The sequence below is a fragment of the Acanthochromis polyacanthus genome, chromosome 15 (assembly GCF_021347895.1).
Source record: "Acanthochromis polyacanthus isolate Apoly-LR-REF ecotype Palm Island chromosome 15, KAUST_Apoly_ChrSc, whole genome shotgun sequence".
Lineage (NCBI taxonomy): Eukaryota > Metazoa > Chordata > Actinopteri > Pomacentridae > Acanthochromis > Acanthochromis polyacanthus.
The window spans coordinates 24,148,499-24,169,061 of record NC_067127.1 but is presented as its reverse complement, the minus strand read 5'-3'; the positions used below and the strand labels follow the sequence as shown (position 1 = coordinate 24,169,061).

Here is a 20,563-nt window from a genome sequence, read left to right as displayed (position 1 = left end):
ATACAGTTGTTGTCTCTCTAAGCGTGTTTTATAAGAGTGATTTGTAAAAAAAAAAAAAAAGAGACAAATCACACAATAAACAAAGTAAAAGATGAATTTGACCAATACCATTACTTCTCTCTATATGTACTGAATAATATCCTCTTAAATGTTCCCGATACACTGTATTACTTTTTATTTTTGGATGAATTGCTTAATATTTCAGCTGCCTTACAGAACTGACCAAAAAAAAACAAACTATCAACTGAAGTAAGATCACAAAAAATAAGACACACATTTGTGGATATCCAAAAGTTGAATGGTAATGGAGAAATTGAGCATATTTTAAAATCCTAAAGGGTTATACCTGTAATACAGGATGTTTTTTTAAATATCTATAGGGAAGTTCAATTCAGACGTGCTTGGTGTACATTTTGGGACTTGTGTCCATCCAAGCACTTCATCATTCCACATGCTTCTCGTGTGAAGATTAATGTGCAGCGTTGAGCTTGTGCTCTGTTTGTTGCAGTTGTGGGACTCGTACATAATAGTTTGTTACGTTTTATAATAGTGGAAACTATTTCCACGTGATGGGACACTAACTGTTCTGGCCGACAAAGATCTTAAATTATTACAATAACTGGGCAATTTTCCAAGAGAAGAGGAATCTGCTCAGCATGTCCATCAATTTCACATGATCTCACAGCTGATGCTAAACACCAACAGATCCTGTGACTTCAGTGCAGATAATTAGGAGCACATGATCCGATCTGAGATCACAGGCTGGAACACAATTCATTCCACTGGCACGCTAGATTTCAGTAGCCTCATCTGTGGTATTAATATGTCTGCAGGATGGTCATATGATAACATCAAGTAAAATCTTCAGTTTATAGTTAAATTAGAGTATTATAAGTAAGCACAGACATGGATGTAACTTGTAACTTCACTGTCCGTCAGCGGCAAACGGCTGCATTTCTAGTTTTAAAACGCTTTGTTTCGTCAGTGTGAGATATTTATACACATGTACAGAGATTTAAGAAGATGGAGGAGTTTCTGATTATTTTGCCTTTGATTTATGGCAGCAAACATATTTTGTGTCCAGTGGTTAAAGCCAACTAAATAAATGTGAAGCAAGGTAAAATTTTTATCCATGGAAAGCTTTTTCTGTTGTCCAGCAGACAGGTGAGGTAAGTTCCATACAAAGCTGCACCCAGCAAGTGGCGCTCACGCTCCAGAAATCAACCAACTCATATTAATAGGGACTGAAAAATAGCTTCAAATTAAACTGATTCAATTCATTTTAAATGTTCAGAATATAAATTAGTAAATTTAACAAAGCATTTGTCTGTGAACACTACAAATGTGTGTTTTCACTCAGATTAACCTTCTGCTGACTGCTTGCTAAGTCAACCTGGCGATGTCTGACCCATTATGAGCATGAATGGTCTTAGTTCCAGGAATAAACAGTACAAAAGTTAATTTCACAAATGCACATGTGACGCTTTCCAAGTTAAGCCCCCCAAAGCCAGCTTTTTAACACAGTAAATACATTTATTGAGAAGAGAGGAGCATCAACGGGAGAATGCAATGGTGGCTGTGGCACTTAGGTCCTGCATCCTGAGGGTGGACCTTCACACAACGTAAGCAAGCAAAAAACTGTCCGAGAAAGAAGGCTGCTCACCCTGCAGGCATCTCCGCTGCTCAGAAAGACAGTTATACAACGCAGGCTGGGACAGAGAGGAGGAGCACCGTTTACATTAAAGCTTTAATCAATCATCATATCTGACTCTGAACAGAAAGGTAACAGCAAGAGTTGGCACCTTTGATTATTAGATTCAAACAAAAAAGTTAGAAAAAGCCAATAACAAATGCATAAAAACAAGAAGAGCTGATATTTCCCATGTTTGGCTTGCAAGAAAAGTTCAGTCACAACCTCAGGTTATTACCTACAGCACCGACTACGGACACGTTGGCTGGAGACTTTTGTTGCATACACACCTGTTTTAGGGGCTCGTAGATATTTAGACTATTCTCTAAATCCTGGTTACATATTATCTCTCTTTCTATTTAAAGTGTAGTAGAATGACTCCCTTACTGGGATCACTGAATTCCTGTGAAGGAAACTTAAAGAACAAAATCAGGATTGGTACATGAGTGTTGGTCATACATTCCACACATTCTATAAATCCTTTACATCATGTCAGGACATCAAAGCCTAAAATATACTGATTATTTGGATATTGAAAGAGCGACATCTAGAGACTGCGGTGCACCAGCTATTCATAAAGCCATCACTGAGTTTGTGCTTCTAAGTCACTACTAGTCCAAACATGTGATTCACTGAATTGAGTTATACTGTTGTCTTAGTCAGTAAAGATTTGTATGATTTGGTGTGAACTGATAGTGAAAATATCCATCTCGAGGTGTAACATAACTGCCAAAAAGTACAATTTTAGAGGGCGGCTAATCAAACGCAGTTTGATTAGCATAAAAATTTGATAGCTAATGATTAGCTATCAAATTGTTTTGGTCGTTCATTTTGTAAGTTATGAGACACTCTGTTGTTTTTGGGGTAATTTAGTTTGAAATATTTCCAATTTATACAATCATCAAATGTTTGCTTTTTATCAAGTGTTGAATAATACAGTATGTTGAAATAGGCCACATGGTTTACTTAGCTAACACGATGTATCACATACTTGACGCTTCTTGCTGTAAATATGAAGTGGATTCCATTGCAGGAACTTTGGACAGATGCAAGAAAATGAGAAGGTTTATAGGTACGGCTCTGTAATGTTTCAGCATTTCTGTTTCTAATACGGTCATCCAATGGCTTCGATGGACATGTTAACTTTTAGTGCGCTACTCCAATGACAAAAAGTTACTGGACATAACTCCAGGTCGATGAACACGTAGGAAACAGAACAATGGCGGTTTGTTATGTTGTATAGTGAATAATATGCTGCTGATGGTAGAAAGGGAGAAACTCAACAAGGACATTGTGATGGCTGATGAAATGATGCTGGTCTTTTATTAGTTTAACTTATCAGCATCAAACTAGCACAGCAGTTTTGCTGGGCTAGTCAGACGTACACAACCCAAAGTAGGTACCATATTTTCCAGACCATTGAGCGCATCTGAATATAAGCCGCACCCACTAAGTTAGAAAAAAAGTTTTGTACATATATAAGCCGCACCGGACTATAAGCCGCGGGTGTCCACGTTGTAACATGAGATATTTGCACAGAAAGATTTTATTTAACTTGTAATTAAATTCATACTTTTTTCCGAACAGTGCCTGTAACACGGCAGTGAAACACACTGAGTCAGTTCACGCTGCCAACTCCAACGTCTCACCGTTGATTCATTGATGCCAAGCTAACGTGCAGCAGCTCTATTTCCTTCTTCGACAGGCAGATCAATTGCCTTTAACTTAAAAGCTGTGTTACCGACCCGATTCTGCCGGCCGCCGAACCGTGGTTGGCCAGCCTCAGGTAGTGCTAGCGCGCTTAGCGCTAGCACTAAAACTTATCTTTAAGTTTTTTTATTGTATTGTATATGATCGTGGTACATTTCGCTCTGCCTCCATTTGCACACTCGTGTCTGCAACAGACACACAGCTGCAGCGCTCCTCCTCACATCACACTCACACACACACACACACACCCTAACCTGCCGAGGTTAAAGGAGAGCAGGCTTGGCCTGCAACAGCTGCATCATACGCATTTCTTTGTGTTTTCCATGATGAGAGTATATGCATGAAGCGCAGAATGATTGATCTGAAGAATTTAGTGTGTGTTTGATTTAATTCGAACAGTGTCAATGGTCCACTGTGACCTGTTTGGTAATTTTATTGGTCTGATGTGACGAGGCTAAACTTAATGATGGCATGAAGCTCACACGTAAATATCTATACATTAGCCGCATCGTTGTAAAAGCCGCACGGTCCAAAGCGTGAGAAAAAAGTAGCGGCTTATAAAGTAGGTACTTTTTTCTTGCCTGAAAACGGCTCTGAAAGAGGTTCTACAGGGCGGTTCCAGTCGCAGCTTAAACCTGCACACACATTCCTGCAGAGGAAAACAACTTATTTAGTAACAAGTTAAGTGGCTACTTGAATTGGTGACAAGTAAGTCTCCAATCAGTAATGACTCCAATTGTAACCACAATAACTTATGAACAGCTGGTGCAACTAGCTGCTACCCTTTCAAATCTGATTGGATGAGTGTCTTTTTGCATTTCCTAATGACATCTGGGAGGTCTGAAGAAGCCTTGTAGCAGAACTCTGTAAATGTAATGAACTGTGATTGTGCATGTTAAAATGCTATGTGTGCTATGCTTGTCCTTGTGCCTTACAGAACAGAGTGCACCTTCTGTGCTTTGATTAGCCTTTTCTGGGACAGGGACACTGTTAAAATCAGAGGAATGTGCTTTGTTGAGCTGGGAAATAAAGTGGCACCGACTGCGCTTCATGTTGTGCATTAGATGTACAGTATTGGGTCATCTTAGCCACCCTTGATGAAAGCGTGTGCATTTGATTCTTTGGACGTTGATATAAATTCGAGTTTCATTTCTAAAATGAGATCCCTCTCCCTCTTCTTCTCTCTTCAAAACCTTCTTAAAGGTGATAAAAGGATAAACATATTATTGCAGAATAAAAAAATAATGGAACGAAAGAAAGTAATTCATCAGATGACAAAATATTGTTTTCCCATACTGGATTCTCTATGTTAGAGATACAGAATCATATACTCTGGATAATATAGATTTTTAAAAAATGGATAATAAACCTCTTCACTTCTTAATAAAGGCAGCAGCCCTATCTAAACTTACAGAATGTTTTGGCATGCCACACCATAAAATAATGGAGTTTTCATAAGGCAAAAAATCAAGGCTCTTTATAATAATAGAGCTCTGGGTCCAAAATGTGTCATCGGGACTGCATTTTACTCTGGATAGTTTGTATTATCTCAAACACAATGTAAAGGTCTTCAAGGTCTTCAAATGTCAAATGACTGTGGGCAAACAGGGTCTTTTTTGTCATGAGTTTTAAATGAAACAGACTGAGCCCCTATGTCCAGAAATGTATCCTGGACACTCACAGTATCACCATAATCAGCCTCTTGCTATTTATAGCTGCAGGTTTTCTCTCTTCATTTGGACGTCTGATCTTACATTGAAATCCCTAAATCAATAATGTATAGAAACCATAGAAATAATATGAATTCCTTAAAATGTAGCATTTCTCTTAAATATGAAATGTCCTTTTTAGCTATTTTGTATGACAGCATACAACAACATTGTACAGAAAACATGATTAAAAATGGTTATAAAAGAAGGAATTTTTGAGGCAAAAGTATTTTAGAAGAAGAGACTGACTTGGGCTTTGTGCTCCTTTGGTAGTAAACTGTATCATCAACCCGGTGTTGGACAGCAGGAGAGAGTTATGGCCTTTCAAGAGCCCTGCAGCTTTAAGGTGGCTCTTATTTTGTCCTTTTTCAGTCCTCTCTTCTGTCTTACAAGCTCTCTGTGCATTGTTCTCTTGTCCTTCTTTTGCCTTCAGTCCAGGTTTGGTTTGTGGTTGGTTTGCTGAATGATCTTTATTTTATCTTTTCTGCATCACGTGATCAGACAGCAGTTGATGCAGCGGGGTCCCAGTCTTCTCTTCAGCGATCCCTTCTTTCTCTTGGGAGCCAGGATGGCAATGATGGCCTCATCAAACACTGTCTTCAGGCCCTTCTGGGTCAACGCTGAACACTCCACATAGCAACATGCACCAATCTGATGAGAAAATGAAGAACAGACCATCAGTAACAGCAGTCCAGCACCTCAACCCCGTAGGTATTTTAAGTTAAAAGAATTCAACGTTTCAGGCAAAAACTGTAATTAACTGTCTTCATGTATGCCAGTACAAACCATTTCTACATCTCCACAGCAATTATTATGGTACAGACAGCAGCTGGATAGCACAGCTTAGCATAAAGATTTGATACAGATGGAAACAGTTAGCCTGCTCCAAAGTTAACAAACATAATCTGCCTCCTAAGTGCTAAATGCTACTCTAACTCACATTTTCAAATTTACCAAACAGAAGCAAGAAAGCAAATGAGAATATTTTCCAAAACGTTGAACTAGTTCCCTAAGTTGCTATCTAAAATGTCTTGGCTTACTGGAGCTCTTTTTTGCAACAGAAACCCTCCTGTTCATTTCATTGGAAAGAGAAAAATGCTCAGCAGCAGCCCTGCTAGCTGAGTCTGTATCTGTAATGTAATGTTATGACCAGCGTAATTAGAAGTAGTTTGGCTATAGTTGATATCATGAGGTAACTTTAGCTGCTAATGATGAGTGAGTAAGTCTAAGGATATCCATTAAGTTTACTAAGTTTTCTCATCAGCAAAAACAAACAAACTAGCCAAAACTATGTTGTTGTATGATGAACAGTAACTGAAATGCCTGTTACTCTGCAGCCAGTCAGAAATGGCCTGGTCTATACTCCCTCATAACACTGCAGCAACATATTTTTCTATACAGCTATCTCCCCCCTTGGTTTAAAAAGAAAAATCTAATATCAAACACCAGAGAAGAACATTCTGTCATTTCATTGTTTCTACAGACTTTAAACCGTGGATCAAGTAATACTGGGCACAGTGGATGTAGGGTTTGCATGTTGTTGAAGTGGTGCAGTAACGTCGAGTAAACTCTTAACTGCCAATAGATAAAATATTTTTACACCACACATCCACCATTGTTGTTAATTCAGGAACATGTTCACTACACAAAGGTTTAAGTGAAATACCATTCTTTCCCAAACACTCTTACATTTCCACAGAGATCTACACCAACATTTTTTAAAAATTTGCACTTTAGAAAGCATCTGGACCTAATTTCTGCTGTTCTGACTGACCAAAGACACAGTTTGCATGTAAACAAAAGACTCAAAATAACAGGAAACAGCTAATTTTCCATAATATCCATACATGTACATCAACAAAAATTGTCAGGCTCTATCTGTGTTTAACAAATTAAAACTTCAATTAATCAGATACATTTGCACTACGCATAATATTGTGGGGTCTGAATCAAAAATATTCAAACCCGTTGCATGAATTCATAGCACCAATCATATTTCTCTACTGAAATACACTATGGCTCAACAGTTGCTGATTTAAATGTGCTGTATAAATACCAGTAACGTGACTTGACAAAACTTTTTGCTTTCATGATGTGCCAAACGTCGTCATGTCTGGGTAAAAGCATACTAAAAATCCACATGATTTACAAAAGAAAAAATGACTTTTTCAGCAGTTACATAAAGCAGAAATGTTACAAATAGGACATCTAAAAAGCATATGTGTAAAAGGTCTTCAGTTAAGTGAGAGTTAACTGCTATACTGTATATGAGTCATTCCAGAATTGGAGGACATTTTATGTCCCATCCATCAAATTTCAAATAATCCATGTACAAAATACTAAAACATGCAGTTGCTGTGTAAATGTACTTGTCTTGAGTGATCTAAAAAAAAATATGAGAAAAGAATGTTTTTAAATATATCAAATAAGTCCAGAGTTCCCCCTAAAATGCCATTTTTCTCTTGTCCCACCCCGAAGATGACCAAATTGAATCTCAAATAAAACATCCATCCATCCATTATCTGTACACCACTTAATCCTCACAAAAAAATTTTAATCAACATAATATTTTAAATAATAATTAATATGCATAGAGCGTGTGTCCCCTAACAAGCACACAACATTTTAGCATATCCTTTTTAGCTGGTAGAAGAAGAAGAAAACAGTGAATCAAAGCTGGAGTTAACATCATCAAACAGTTCTCCAAAAGAATGGGTAGAGCAAAGCTATGTCCTCTCTTCTATTTTCCATAACATTGTCACGCATGATTGAATGTCTCACTCTACCTCATGCAACCTTGTTTTGCATAATATCAGGAAAAGACTTATTTTTTAAAAAAAACTTTTTTCTTTACAGTTTTCCATCAGTAAGTTTGTCCTCTTGGTCAGCAGTAACAGCTAGCTAAATATCTAGCTTCTACTTATGAGAAAAGCTAACATTAGCACGAATTAGCAACCCTGTTACTGTGGTTAGAGTAGGGTTAGCAAACCACAAATAAAACATGGAATAAAACTGGTACCATTGATGTCTAAGCTGAGCCAACCAAGCCTTTAATAGTTTATTACCTATTATGGATGAATACTTGGAAAATTGGAGCCCAAATGTCCTCCAATTCTGGAGTGACTCCTATACTGTATATACACAGACAGGTGAATAATTAAAGACGTAAAACAACATGAAACATTTTCGTAAGGTGTTGGGCACACACTAGGGCTGTTCACATTTTGTGATCCACATGTGGCAAACCTTTAAAGAGTCTATTCTATCTATTCATCATTCAAGATTTGTAATCTTGACGAGGATTGTGTAACACAAGTCACCTACGACAGCATCGTTCTGTAATGATCCTCAAGGTGAAATGCTGCTCACACTGAAGGAAACAGCCCTAATTTGAGGCATTTCTCAAATAGCTTAAACTGATTTTGAATTAATCCTTGTGGCCTCAGACAACTTCATGACTCCATGAGACAAGAATCTCAATCTGAATCTTATTTTACGTTGCCAAAACGGCGGATATCAACTTTTAAACAAATCTAGACTGTAATTTTTGAAAGTCTGACATTTATTCTTCCTTTCTGCCTGACAGGAGCGATTAATCACAGACCACATTTGGTATCTACGTCCTGCAGCCTTGAACTCCCCTGGACGTCCATGTTGACCCAGAATGTATTCCTGGATTCATTTTAAGGCAAAGAATGCACAGAGGTCGGACTCCAAGCATTTCACTGAAGAAATTACATTCCTACAGAGACATTCCTGGGTCAAATCAACACACAGGAATCTAACTGGACCTGACAGCGCAATTCTCTAACACTGAAAGTGGAAATAGAAGCTTCTCCTAAGACAGCAGTGTTACTTTATTTCCACAGTAGGAGAAACATACTAACCTCTTTCGCCAGCTTCTGTCCTTGCTCAGTGGCGATGGGCTTCTCTTTCATGTCATTCAGTTTGGCAATGGTCTTGGGGTCATCACGAAGGTCAATCTGACAAAGAAAAGAGACACCTTCTCTGAGCTGAAAAAGCATTACTATTTCTAATATTAGATTATTATACTTTGTTGATGGCTGTTTCAGTCTGACTTCACAGGAAATCAGGTATTTCTGCACTTTTCAGGGCGCCTGCTTCTAAACATAGCCGAGGTCCGTGTCAAGCAGCTCAACCGTATAACTGACAGTGTGATTTCTCATTCTGAAACAAAGCCATGTTGGCCCACACTTCCTGCTCTTGTGTAAAGCGATTTCACAGCCAACCACAAGGTTCCTCACTCGCCTTTTATTCATTGCAATGCTCAGCACACACACAACTCATCCCCGTGTCAGTAATAACTCGAAATGAATCCACCTGCTGAATCGTACAGGGAGCAGCCTTCATTAACCCTTTTCTTGATTGGGGAGATTTGTGGCGTCGCAGCAAAGCTCGTGCGCACATATCAGCATCCGGCCAGAGAGCAGCAAGTGAGTTATGGCGAGAACTGATAAAAGAGCAGTAAACATCAGCTGACACGAGATAAATCAGACACCCACTCCATCTTCATCACCGCTGGGCCTCGGCTGCTCTGGCATTTGGTTGCTAGGGAACACAAGCCGAACAAAATAAATAAATAAAAATCACCCACAAGTCTGCGCTCACTTTTAAGAGGACATACGATATTGGCAGTGCATTTTAAGGCCTAAGAAATGAGCTCCTACTTAGGATTAATGTCATCTCTTCACATCTACAAGCATAATGCATCTATTAAAAAAAAAATCACAAGACATTAACCCAGCTTTAGCTTTGCTGCGTAAGTTAATTGCTGCTTTAAAACGTACCGATTTAATGATTACCTTTAAAGCAGGGAGGACTCTAGGACAAAGCCACTGACCTTCTAAAGCAATATAAACCAGATCATCCTGATATCCCAGCCAGGTTTGTACCGCTTGGTCTATTTTTGTTTTTAATTTAACAGATTATTCCTTCAGTGGCTCAGGTTCAGGGATTCCAGACTGCATGAGTGGGTGGACTAAATCTAATTAAAGCTACACTGATCAATATTTTTACATTGACAATGGATAAAAATCGATCGTGGAAATTCAAAGGGATATCTTGTAGTCATGAATTCAGAGAGTATTATTATGGCCTGGCTCAACAGTTCCCCTCAGCCTCATCTCCCTCTTACAGGCCTACAGCTTTATCGTTCTGATTCGGTCTCTTGGCTCTCGTCAACCTTGTTTTCAGGCAGCTTTTTTAAGCCTATAAAACATGATCAGGGCCTAATTAGTCAAACAACACTATTATAGTTTACACTATTACATAAGTAGATAAAAACAACAAAACACCATACATTACCATGGTTTAACTGAAAACAATGCTTTCTTGAGATTTTGTGTTTTTTCCCGTGAGCACTGCAACCAAACCAGTGCATCAGCTCAGAAAAGAAGTAGTAAACCTAGTCTAAAATGCAGTTTGCTACACTACAAGCTGAAAGCCCATTTTATCCCTATGTATTTCCCGTTGGGCCTGTTTCTGATATCTACTGCCTCCATACTACCTTCTACTGCCTTCTTGGATCAACACTTGTACTTTTAAATGTGTCTGTCCACCTCTGAGTTCTCTCCTAAAATAATCTCAGGTTGCTGAATCCAGGCCCAGTTGCATTCATGGAGCGTACACTTGAGACACCTTTCCTTTCAATCCCACTTTGCGCCTGTGGAGGCAGAGTCAGCTGGTGCTGTTTGATGTGCAGCTGCATCGAAATGTTTTGTCATGACCTGCCTGAAGTACTCAGTGAAAGCTCAGCACAGGAAAAGTGATCTCTAAAGCCGCAATTAAAGTCATTTTTATCGAGCTGTTGGCTTTTTCTTTTAACTTAATCAATCATTCACTTTGCTTTACTTCTAAAATGTCAGAAGATAGATCATTAAAAAAAAAACACTTTTCATATTTTGCCATAGCTCAAGGTATCTGTCTTTGCTTAACCGGACAAAAGATATTCTGTTTCCATCATTTATAAGGAATGAGAAAATCTAATTATCACATGTAAGAAGTTGGTAACAATTAATCCCTTTCAAACTGAAATCACAACTTGAAACAATGCAATTATCAAATCACAAAGGTAGCAATTTAGGATACATGGTTTAAGGCTATTAAATAATGAGACTAAGACTGTAATTTCATTTAATTTCATTAAAATGGATTGTTGCCCATTGATCAGTGTATGTGTGGTTCACACTGCATGCTGTGGTTAGACTGACATAAGGGTTTATGTCTCTTTGTTAAAATGACACATCTCTTACATTTTGCAATACATGAGTGTGAATTTGTCTGTGGTTTTACAAATTCATGATGTTCATGTGTAATAGTCCCACTGTAGATGGCATCTCATGTGGTAAAGCTCCATTACATGTTTTAAAATGATCACATAGTGAATACTGAACTGAAGACTGACTTCAAATCTCAATACCTGTCAGAGAACTGTAATATTTTCCTTACATAGTTCAGTTCATGTTGGTATAAATCAATGATTGGGGTTTCTGGTTGAAAAAAAAAAGACTGAAATGATTCAAAGAGGATCTCAGCAGTTGCTGATTCTTTTTTTTTTTTTTTTTAATTTTCCGATTAACTGATTCATTGTTTCAGCTTTAATCACCTTGTGAGCTTCCTTTTGGATCTGAAGCTGTCTTTTGTTTCAAGGTTTTCTCAGAAACTGCAATTATGCAGACTTTATCTCACAATGTTCTGAAAGTTTGGGGGTTGTACCGCAAAAAATTGTCTCAGAAGCTTCTTTTGTGAGGATTTCTGATGCTGCAAGACATTGACATTCATTTATGTTCAATGCATTATGTAACATCCTTTAGGACTTGGAAACACACTTGTGGCAACACAGTTTAGGTGGGTTCAATGCATATTTATCCCTGAGTTTGTTGGCCTCAGTGGCCTATTGTGGTTAAATTCTCTGCAGTAACTTTAGACCCACAAGAACATTCATATCATATCAATGTGCTGGAAGTGACAACTGTAACTTAATATTTGTTTCCTACTGCGTCCACATGAGCAGCAATTCGTGGCCGAACATGAAGCACTGTGATGTGAACTGAACTAACCTGGGTGCCAATGAGCAGGTAGGGGACGCTGGGTGCATACTCCTGCAGCTCGGGCACCCATTCTTCACGCACATTCTGGAAACTGGCAGGGTTGACCACGGAGAAGCAGATGAGAAAGACATCGGTCATCGGGTAGGACAACGGCCTCAGGCGGTCGTAGTCCTCCTGAGAGAGGATGGAACAGTAACGGTTAACATTCAGGGTCACAAGAGCAGACATGACTAATGTCCAGTTCTTAACATCTGAGAAATTATTATTCATCAATTATTAAAGCATAAAAAATGAGCAGAGAGACTTCTACTCCCCACTGGAGAGCTAGGTGTACACTGCACAAGGCTTGTACCTTGGCTGTTTTATACCAGTGATGTGGAATATTATGACAGAAATGATGTGCATAAAGAAACTGCACTTGGTACTCAGTGAGAAAGAGAAACGAATGTGAAGGAGACGACATTCGTGTGAGAGTTATTTTCTCTTTAGCTTTGCCCTTTCTGACAGAAAGAGTTAAGGATTATTTCACATTTGCAGTCCTTCAACACGAGCTGAGCACAAGGCATTGCCAAAAGACACTGCAAACCAAACATGCTGCCATCTCGTATATTTGAGTGGTGTAAATGGCTAATTCACAGACGCAGGGCTGCCCTTTGTGTGTCAGATCAGGTGCTCCCTTGTCCCCAGAAAAGATAAACCCCTTTCGACAGAGTGTCTGAGTTGCTCGCATATGAATATTCATGACGCATCGCACTTCTTCTGCTGATGGCTCATGCTTTTCTGCTGCGAGCTTAACGACACAGGGGATCAATGGATCTCCAGTAATTAGATGTGACTCAACCAGACCAAATCAGACCAAGTGAATCAGTCTCATTTTCTTGTCTTGGAGGTTTACTGTCTGCATCTCTGAAACCAAAGCAAATTGGATACAACATCCAACTGTGCTAGAGAGGGTTGCAATGGGACAAGTGAGCACTGGCACAACAGTCTTTCAATCCGATGATTTCAGTGAGTCCAGTTCTCTGTCAAACACAAACACACACACACACACACACACACACATGTTTGTACTTCTATCTTAGTGAGGACATCCATAGGCGTAATGCATTTCCTAGAGCCTTACCCTAACCTTAACCATCACAACTGATTGCCTAAACTTAATCCTTACCCTAACCCTAACCAAACCTCAATTCATACCTGTTCTCTAAAAACAAGTCTTCACCCTCAAACATGGCTGTTTCAAAGTGAGGACCGGCCAAAATGTCCTCACTTTGTAAAAATGTCCTCACTTTGATAGTTAAATGCAGAAAATGGTACTCACCATGTAGCAAGTACAAGAAAACACACACACACACACACACACACACACACACACACACACACACACACACACACACACACACACACACACACACACACACACACACACACACACACACACACACACACACACACACACACACACACACACACACACACACACACACACACACACACACACACACACTACAATACCATCAAAATGCTTTAATTCCACAGACAAGTCTTTCTCGCGTAATCAGATTACTTGACATGGCTTTGAACATAAGCAGAACAACTGAAATTTCTTCAAACAGCAGATCAGCCAGGCAGGGTGTCATCTTCTTGTTGTCTGTGTAATGAATTGTGGATACACTGACTTTTTTCTAGATTGGTGTAGGTGATGTAAACAGTGTACAAATCTTCACGCCTGTGCTCGTACTGTAGATGAGTCAACTACGCCTCACTAGAGCGGGTCAAGTGGATATAATTCAAAAAATGATGAGCCGTTTCATCCTCTTACTTCCGAATGACTACTGTATTTCACAGAGTTTCACAGACCAGACTCAAGCTGGATTTTCAAATCATTCTTAGCGACTGTGTCTCAGAGAGCCGGAGGGCTGCAGATTGTCTCGTGGGATGATCGAGTGTTTCGACAGCACACTCAGATAAGTAACTTTCCAGGGACTGACAGCTCACCTGACACTGTCTCATCTTTCTGTTGTAAGAAATCAATTGTAAATGCAAACCATCCAATGCGCCAAGGAAGCTGAGGCGAACAGTGAGGATGATTTAAAAAACACATCTGTTTTCAGTTGTGCAGACTGAAGTGAGCTGAAACGCCAGTGAGAAGAGCTCATCATGGCTGAGATGATCTGATGCTAACTGTTAACACACTGTTACTCATCACTATTTACTCATGAAGCTGACATGTTACTCCAAAGCTGCAAGAGCTCGAATGGAATTCAGTCGATGCTGATTGATTTGCATAGCCTTATTTTTTCAAACGTTGGGATTTATTTTGTGCTGAGTTTGGCTGCAGATGTTGGTTGGTTTCAATGTTCTCTCCCAGTTTTATTGGTCAGATGAACTTGATTTATTTTTGTTATTTTTTGTACAATGTCTTACGTGACTTTAGAGATTGATAAAAACAACCCTAATGATCTTATCAGGTCTACCTCTGGATAGAGTCTGAAGGTCATCTGGTGAGAGAAAAGAAAAACCTCCAATTAGACGGAATGACTAAAACCCTCAGAAATGAGGTTAAAGATCTAGAGGGGAAAGTAGTGATCTCCAGAAGGTCAAACAAGATCTGGAGGATAAAAATTAAACTCTCCAGAAATAAAAAAACAGGATCTGGAGGTCAAAATTCATGATCTCCAAAAGGAAAAAGAAGGTTTACAAGGAGAAAAGAAAGATCTCCAGAAGGACAAGCAAGCTGTGGAGCAGGACAAGGTGGAGATTCGGGCAGAAGTTAAAGTCCTGATGGAAAAGAGCAACAAATCTGAAGAAGCAAATAAAATCCTGGAGAAAGAGAACGAAGAGCTGCAGGAGTTCCTCGTTAAGAAGCAGCAGAAGAAGGAATTCTTCAGCTGTTTCAAGAGCTCAGAGCAGAAGGAGGAAAAAATGCTCAAAAAAAGAAAGAAGCAAGAAAAAGAAGATGGGCTACTGTAGCTGGATGTTCTAAATCTCCTTTCTCCAATTTCCTTCTGTTTTATGGTAGAGTTTGATGTGATGTGACTCAAATCCATGCTGTGTTCTTCTAATGAAGTGTTGAAGACTTTTAAACGATTGAAAACTGTTTTTCTTATATTTAAAATTTCTTTTTAAAAATGTACCGCTATTTTACAGATTTTACATGTTTGGTTAAATTAGACCCAATAACTAGTAGAATCTCTATAAATATCCATTTACATGTTAACCATAATTAAAAAGTTCAAAACTGTAAATAGCATCAAAATCTGTGTTTTCATACGTGGTAAAATGGTTTATTCTTTCACAAGGTTTGACCATAAAATGACACTATTTTCACTTTATATATTTCAGAAAAATAAGTTATTTTACAGATTTGCTGATCTTAAAATATGCATATTAAGGTTTGAAAAACAATGAATAGTTCCCTACCAAAACTGTACTTACTGTCACCATCAAAATCTGTACTTCAATTAGTGTATTTTTTACAATGTTTAGAATATATGATTAAAATATTCACAATATTTAATAAAAATCTTCACTCTATTAAGAGGCACTGTTTATTAGTGACAATATAATTGATATTGAAACTATTTTTACTTTATATTTTGCAAACAAATATTTTAGAAAATAGATAATATCATAATTTCAATGTTAACTATAAAAACAAGGCAGACCTGTACATAATGGCCACATTAAACATCTGTATTTTAAAGCATGGTTATTTATTCTCATACTAGACAGACTCCAGCCCCCCGTGACCCTAATGAGGATTAAATGGTGTATAGATAAAGGATGGATGGATTTTCAAGACAAAAATATATCACAAAAGTGCAAAATCAATATTTAGTGTGAGCTATCTTTGTTTTTAAAGCAGTATCACTGTCCTTGCTATAGACAAATTTCAAAGAACTTGGCAGGTAGGTTGAACCAAGCATTTGGAGAAGTTGCCACAGTTCCTCTGAGGGTTTAAACTGTCCCTGAATGTAATTCCAGACTGACTCCATGATAGGGCAGCACAGTTAATTAAATATTCATCACGATCACAATTTTGGCTTCTTGTAAATAAATGGAGCTGAGAGGCTGTAATGCTGATGAATAAAATGGGTGCGCTGCTCAGAAAAAGTAAGATGTTTTGGCTTCATCTTTGGGGAGTCGTCATACCACTGAGCATGGACCCCTGCAGCGGCAAGCTGTGCAAATATGTCCTGGATGCTGTGACTGCAGTCCTGAGAAAAGGAGTGATATACAACAGAGACAGACAGAAGTTAAGTGTCTGTGCTGCAGAGTAACACAACTTACGAGCTCAACCACCTGAAAAAACACCACAAACTGGACTATGAATAAGAGTAAGGCCAAGAAGAAAAACTTAAGATCACCTCTGCACAGTGTCTCCTTGTATCGTAAAGGAAAAGCATCTTCAAGGTTTTCATACAACAATATTTGTATTTTGCTTCTCGGAAGATACTAGATTTGTACGCCTGCTTGTTCTTTTCAATAAATAGGATTCTTTATGACTGTGACTGTATGTCTGGAATCACTCCCTGACTGGATTGTGTGATGGATACGACTCTAAATATCTAAAATATCTGCAACTTCTACACAGTACTATTTATCGTATTTTAATTTGCACATAACATGGTCGCCTGCTATGCTTTATAGTTAAGGCGCCACAACATGTCCCAAGTAACAAGCACCTAAACAAATGGCAGAACAGGTGATTAAACCAACACAGACTACAATATAACATACAAGGAAAGAAAGCGAAAGAACCTTGGCCCAACATCACAGACTGAATGCCAGGTATTTAATGAGCGAGGCAACTGTTTCAACTATGATCTAGTAACTCCATTAATAATGAGGATCTGTCTGATTCAGCTCGGCGGGTGATTGATTATCAACAACATCGCTTAACAGTAATTAAAGAGAGAAGCACAGCAGTGTTGGGAGAAAGAAAACTTTGACTTCTAACAAGTTGGGAACCATAAAGCAAAACACAATCAGCCACAGTCAGCTGCAGAAGTCCTGTATAGTGTGAATGAGGTGTTATTCTATTTACTCACCTCTATGTAAAATATTCACATCATGTCTGATTATATGGGTCACTCCAGAATTGGAGGACACCCATCAAATTTCAAATAATCATATACAAAATACTAAAACATGCAGTTGTTGTGTAAATTTACTTGTTCTGAGACCAAATCTAAAAAAGACTAGGAGAAAAGAAGGCTTGAAAATATGTTTAAATCTACAGAATTAGTCTGGAGTTTCCCCTAAAATGACATTTTTCTCTTGTCCCAGCCCCCTGATGACCAAATTGAATCTCAAATAAAACAGTTAAAATGAAATTTATGTCTCCTTTGATTGATATTATTTTTTTCATTGATATGTCTTGTAATTGTGGGATTCTCATTAATCAACTTACCGTAACCCCTTGACGCCTGAATTTATTTACAATTAAACAAAAAACTTTTTTGTGTGTTTTTGCTTTCCAGTAGATGCTAAAATAAGTGGAGATTGTTAATTTCTCTATTACACACAGAACACAGATACGCAAATATATAATAACAGATATATAATAATTAGGTCACACTCCGGCCGGTCCTACAAGAAACCAGTGCTTGCAAAAGGTTCTGAGGTACGTACTGAATATGCACCAACCGGCATTCAGGGGAATGGATACACTATCTCAGCTGCAATCTGAATGAAAGCGGTATGTTGAAAATTTGTGACAGCAGGTGTCAAGGGGATAATATTTTAAATAATAATTATTATGTATAAAACGTGTGTCCCACAACATGTTCGCATAACTTTTTTAGCTGGTAGAAGAAGAAGAAAACAGTGAATCACATGATATGCTAGAATTAACATCACACAGTTTTCAAAAGAACGGGTTGAGCAAAGCTATGTCCTCTCTTCTATTTTTCATATTTTCATAACATTGTCGGTCTTGATTGAATGTCTCACTTTACCTCATGCAACCTTGTAATGCCTATTATCAGGAAAGACAAATTCTTTTTACTTTTTTCTTTACTGTTTTCCATCAGTAAGTTTGTCCTCTTGATCAGCAGTAACAGCTAGCTAAACACCTAGCTTCTACTCCTGAGAAAAAGCTAACATTAGCATGGATTAGCAACCCTGTTACTGTGGTTAGAGTAGGGTTAGCAAACCACAAATAAAACCTGGAATAAACTGGTACTACTGGTACCATTGATGTGTAAGCTGAACCAATCAAGCCTTTGACAGTTTATTAACTATTACTAATGAATATGTAATAGAATATTGTAAAAGAAGTTTAATTTTTCAAAATTTGAAGCACCAGTGTCCTCCGATTCTGGAATGACCCATATATCTCTATGTAGTTCCTAAAAACATCCAAGAACTGAAAGCTGCTATTTACATTCACATTCTCCATGTGCTCTCTTCTGCTACCACATATACACTTTATTTATCCCATGGGATCAAGTACAAGTACGTATTTCTGTGTGTTCATGACCTTTGCTTACACAAGTGGATCGTGCGAGTCCCCGGTGAGCTGCAGACACAGTGTACGCCACTCAGCAGTTTACTGTAAGCAGGCCTGGAGCTTGTCTGAGTCTCATCTACACTCTGTTTCCTCAGTATACCCCTGACACATTACCAAAGACAGTCAGTCCACCAGCCGCTCACAGTGGATGCACTGTGTCTTCCTACAAAGCTGCAGTGCTCAGTCTTGACTTTAATCAGCACTCTGTCCAGAAATGTTTACACTTCCACTGACGTGAGGCGCTCTGGATAAAAGTTTCCACCAGAAAGAGATATATGTCAAACAGTTATATAAGTACAGTTCAACAGTTCGTGAATGCATCACTGACACACTGCATAACTCTCTCTGAGGTAGTCAGGAGTGCACAGCAAATGTTATGGCCAGTGGAAAAAGACGAAAGGAAAGACAGAGAAAAAGGAAATGGGAGCACCTTGTGTGTTTGCATGTTAAATTCTACGAGCGCTAACTTCTCTCCAGACATTTCAATCAGTTTCTGCATCTTCTTGTGGCCGCTGTGAGCTCTGCTGTGAGCTGTGCTCTGTTGACTCAGTGACATATGAATGCTATGATATCAGTGAGTCATTCCCTCCTCCTCTACCTCCCCCTCCTCCCTCCACCGCTCTCTCTTTTCTACCTTTCTCCTTTTCTGCTCCTATCACCTCCTCGGGGCTCTATAAACTGTCTATATCAACAGAGTCAGAGACGCCTGCTCTAACATGGCTGCCGGGTGGAAAAACAAGTCCAGACACAGGCGCTTCTCTTCCCAAAGTTCTGTCTCTGATCTGCAAATCTGCACATTTTGCAGGACTGGATTTAACGTCAATAATTTGAAGAAAAAAAAAAGCTATAGATGCCTGTTTCTATTTCACTGCTCTTATAATGGTGATTAATGATCGTTAATCAGAGTTCAAACGGGAATCTGCTCTGTCTGTTCATGCCTGTGTGGTGAGAACATCCTGCAACACTCCATTCAAAAAGCTGCCGGTGTAATGTTGGCTTTAATGAAAGTTAATGATAGTGTCACATACACGGTGCGCGACACAACATATATTTTATGAGTCATTAGGAACTCCTATTTCAGTTTATATACACTACCGTTCAAAAGTTTGGGGTCACCCAGTCAGTTTCATGTTTTCCATGAAAACTCACACTTGTATTCATGTGCTAACATAATTGCACAAGAGTTTTCTAATCATCAATTAGCTTTTCAACATAATTAGCTAACACAATGTAGCATTAGAACACAGGAGTGATGGTTGCTGGAAATTGGCCTCTGTACTCCTGTGTGGATATTCCTTTAAAAATCAGCTGCTTCCAGCTACAATAGTCATGAACCACATTTAAAATGCCTAGTCTGTATTTCTGATTGATTTAATATTATCTTCATTGAAAAAAATGGCTTTTCTCTCAAAAATAAGGACATTTCTAAGTGACCCCAACCTTCTGAACAGTAGTGTACGTCCTTTACCACTGAAATGTTTCAACATTAAAACAGACAATTCCAGATGGAAGACATGATCAGGAGATTTCAAAAGTGTTGGGCTGAAATTATTACTTACCACTAATAGAAAAGGAATCAAAAATTGTGAGAACTATTTAAAGGGAATTCTTCTGACTTTATCCAGAAACTTAATTTAGTCATCACAATATGCATTACTCCACATGTGAAAACTCCTCTACAGTCTCTTCTGAGGCTCTGGAGGAGATTAGTCAGCTCCCTGATGATGTCATTGGAAGTTATCTGAGCTTCCTCTTGTAGAGTCCAAGTTTTTAAAGGATAAAGCTGGAAAATACTTTTTTCTTATGACAAGTCTAAAATCAACAATAATTTGATCTGACTAGTTGTGTAGTTAACACCAGATATATT

At 38.5% G+C, this 20,563-nt stretch overlaps 1 protein-coding gene across 1 annotated transcript in view; it reads right to left on the bottom strand.

Moving 5' to 3' along the window:
- Window positions 1-1,512: 1,512 nt before the first annotated feature.
- rhoq (ras homolog family member Q) overlaps window positions 1,513-20,563 on the bottom strand; it is a 26,682-nt gene continuing 7,631 nt past the window's right edge. The window contains exons 3-5 of the mRNA XM_022192096.2: window positions 12,189-12,353; window positions 8,997-9,092; window positions 1,513-5,760 (exon numbers count right to left, since the gene is read on the bottom strand). Coding sequence (XP_022047788.1) covers window positions 5,599-5,760; window positions 8,997-9,092; window positions 12,189-12,353 — 423 coding nt within the window. The 3' untranslated portion in view covers window positions 1,513-5,598. The remainder of the gene's footprint in view (window positions 5,761-8,996; window positions 9,093-12,188; window positions 12,354-20,563) is intronic.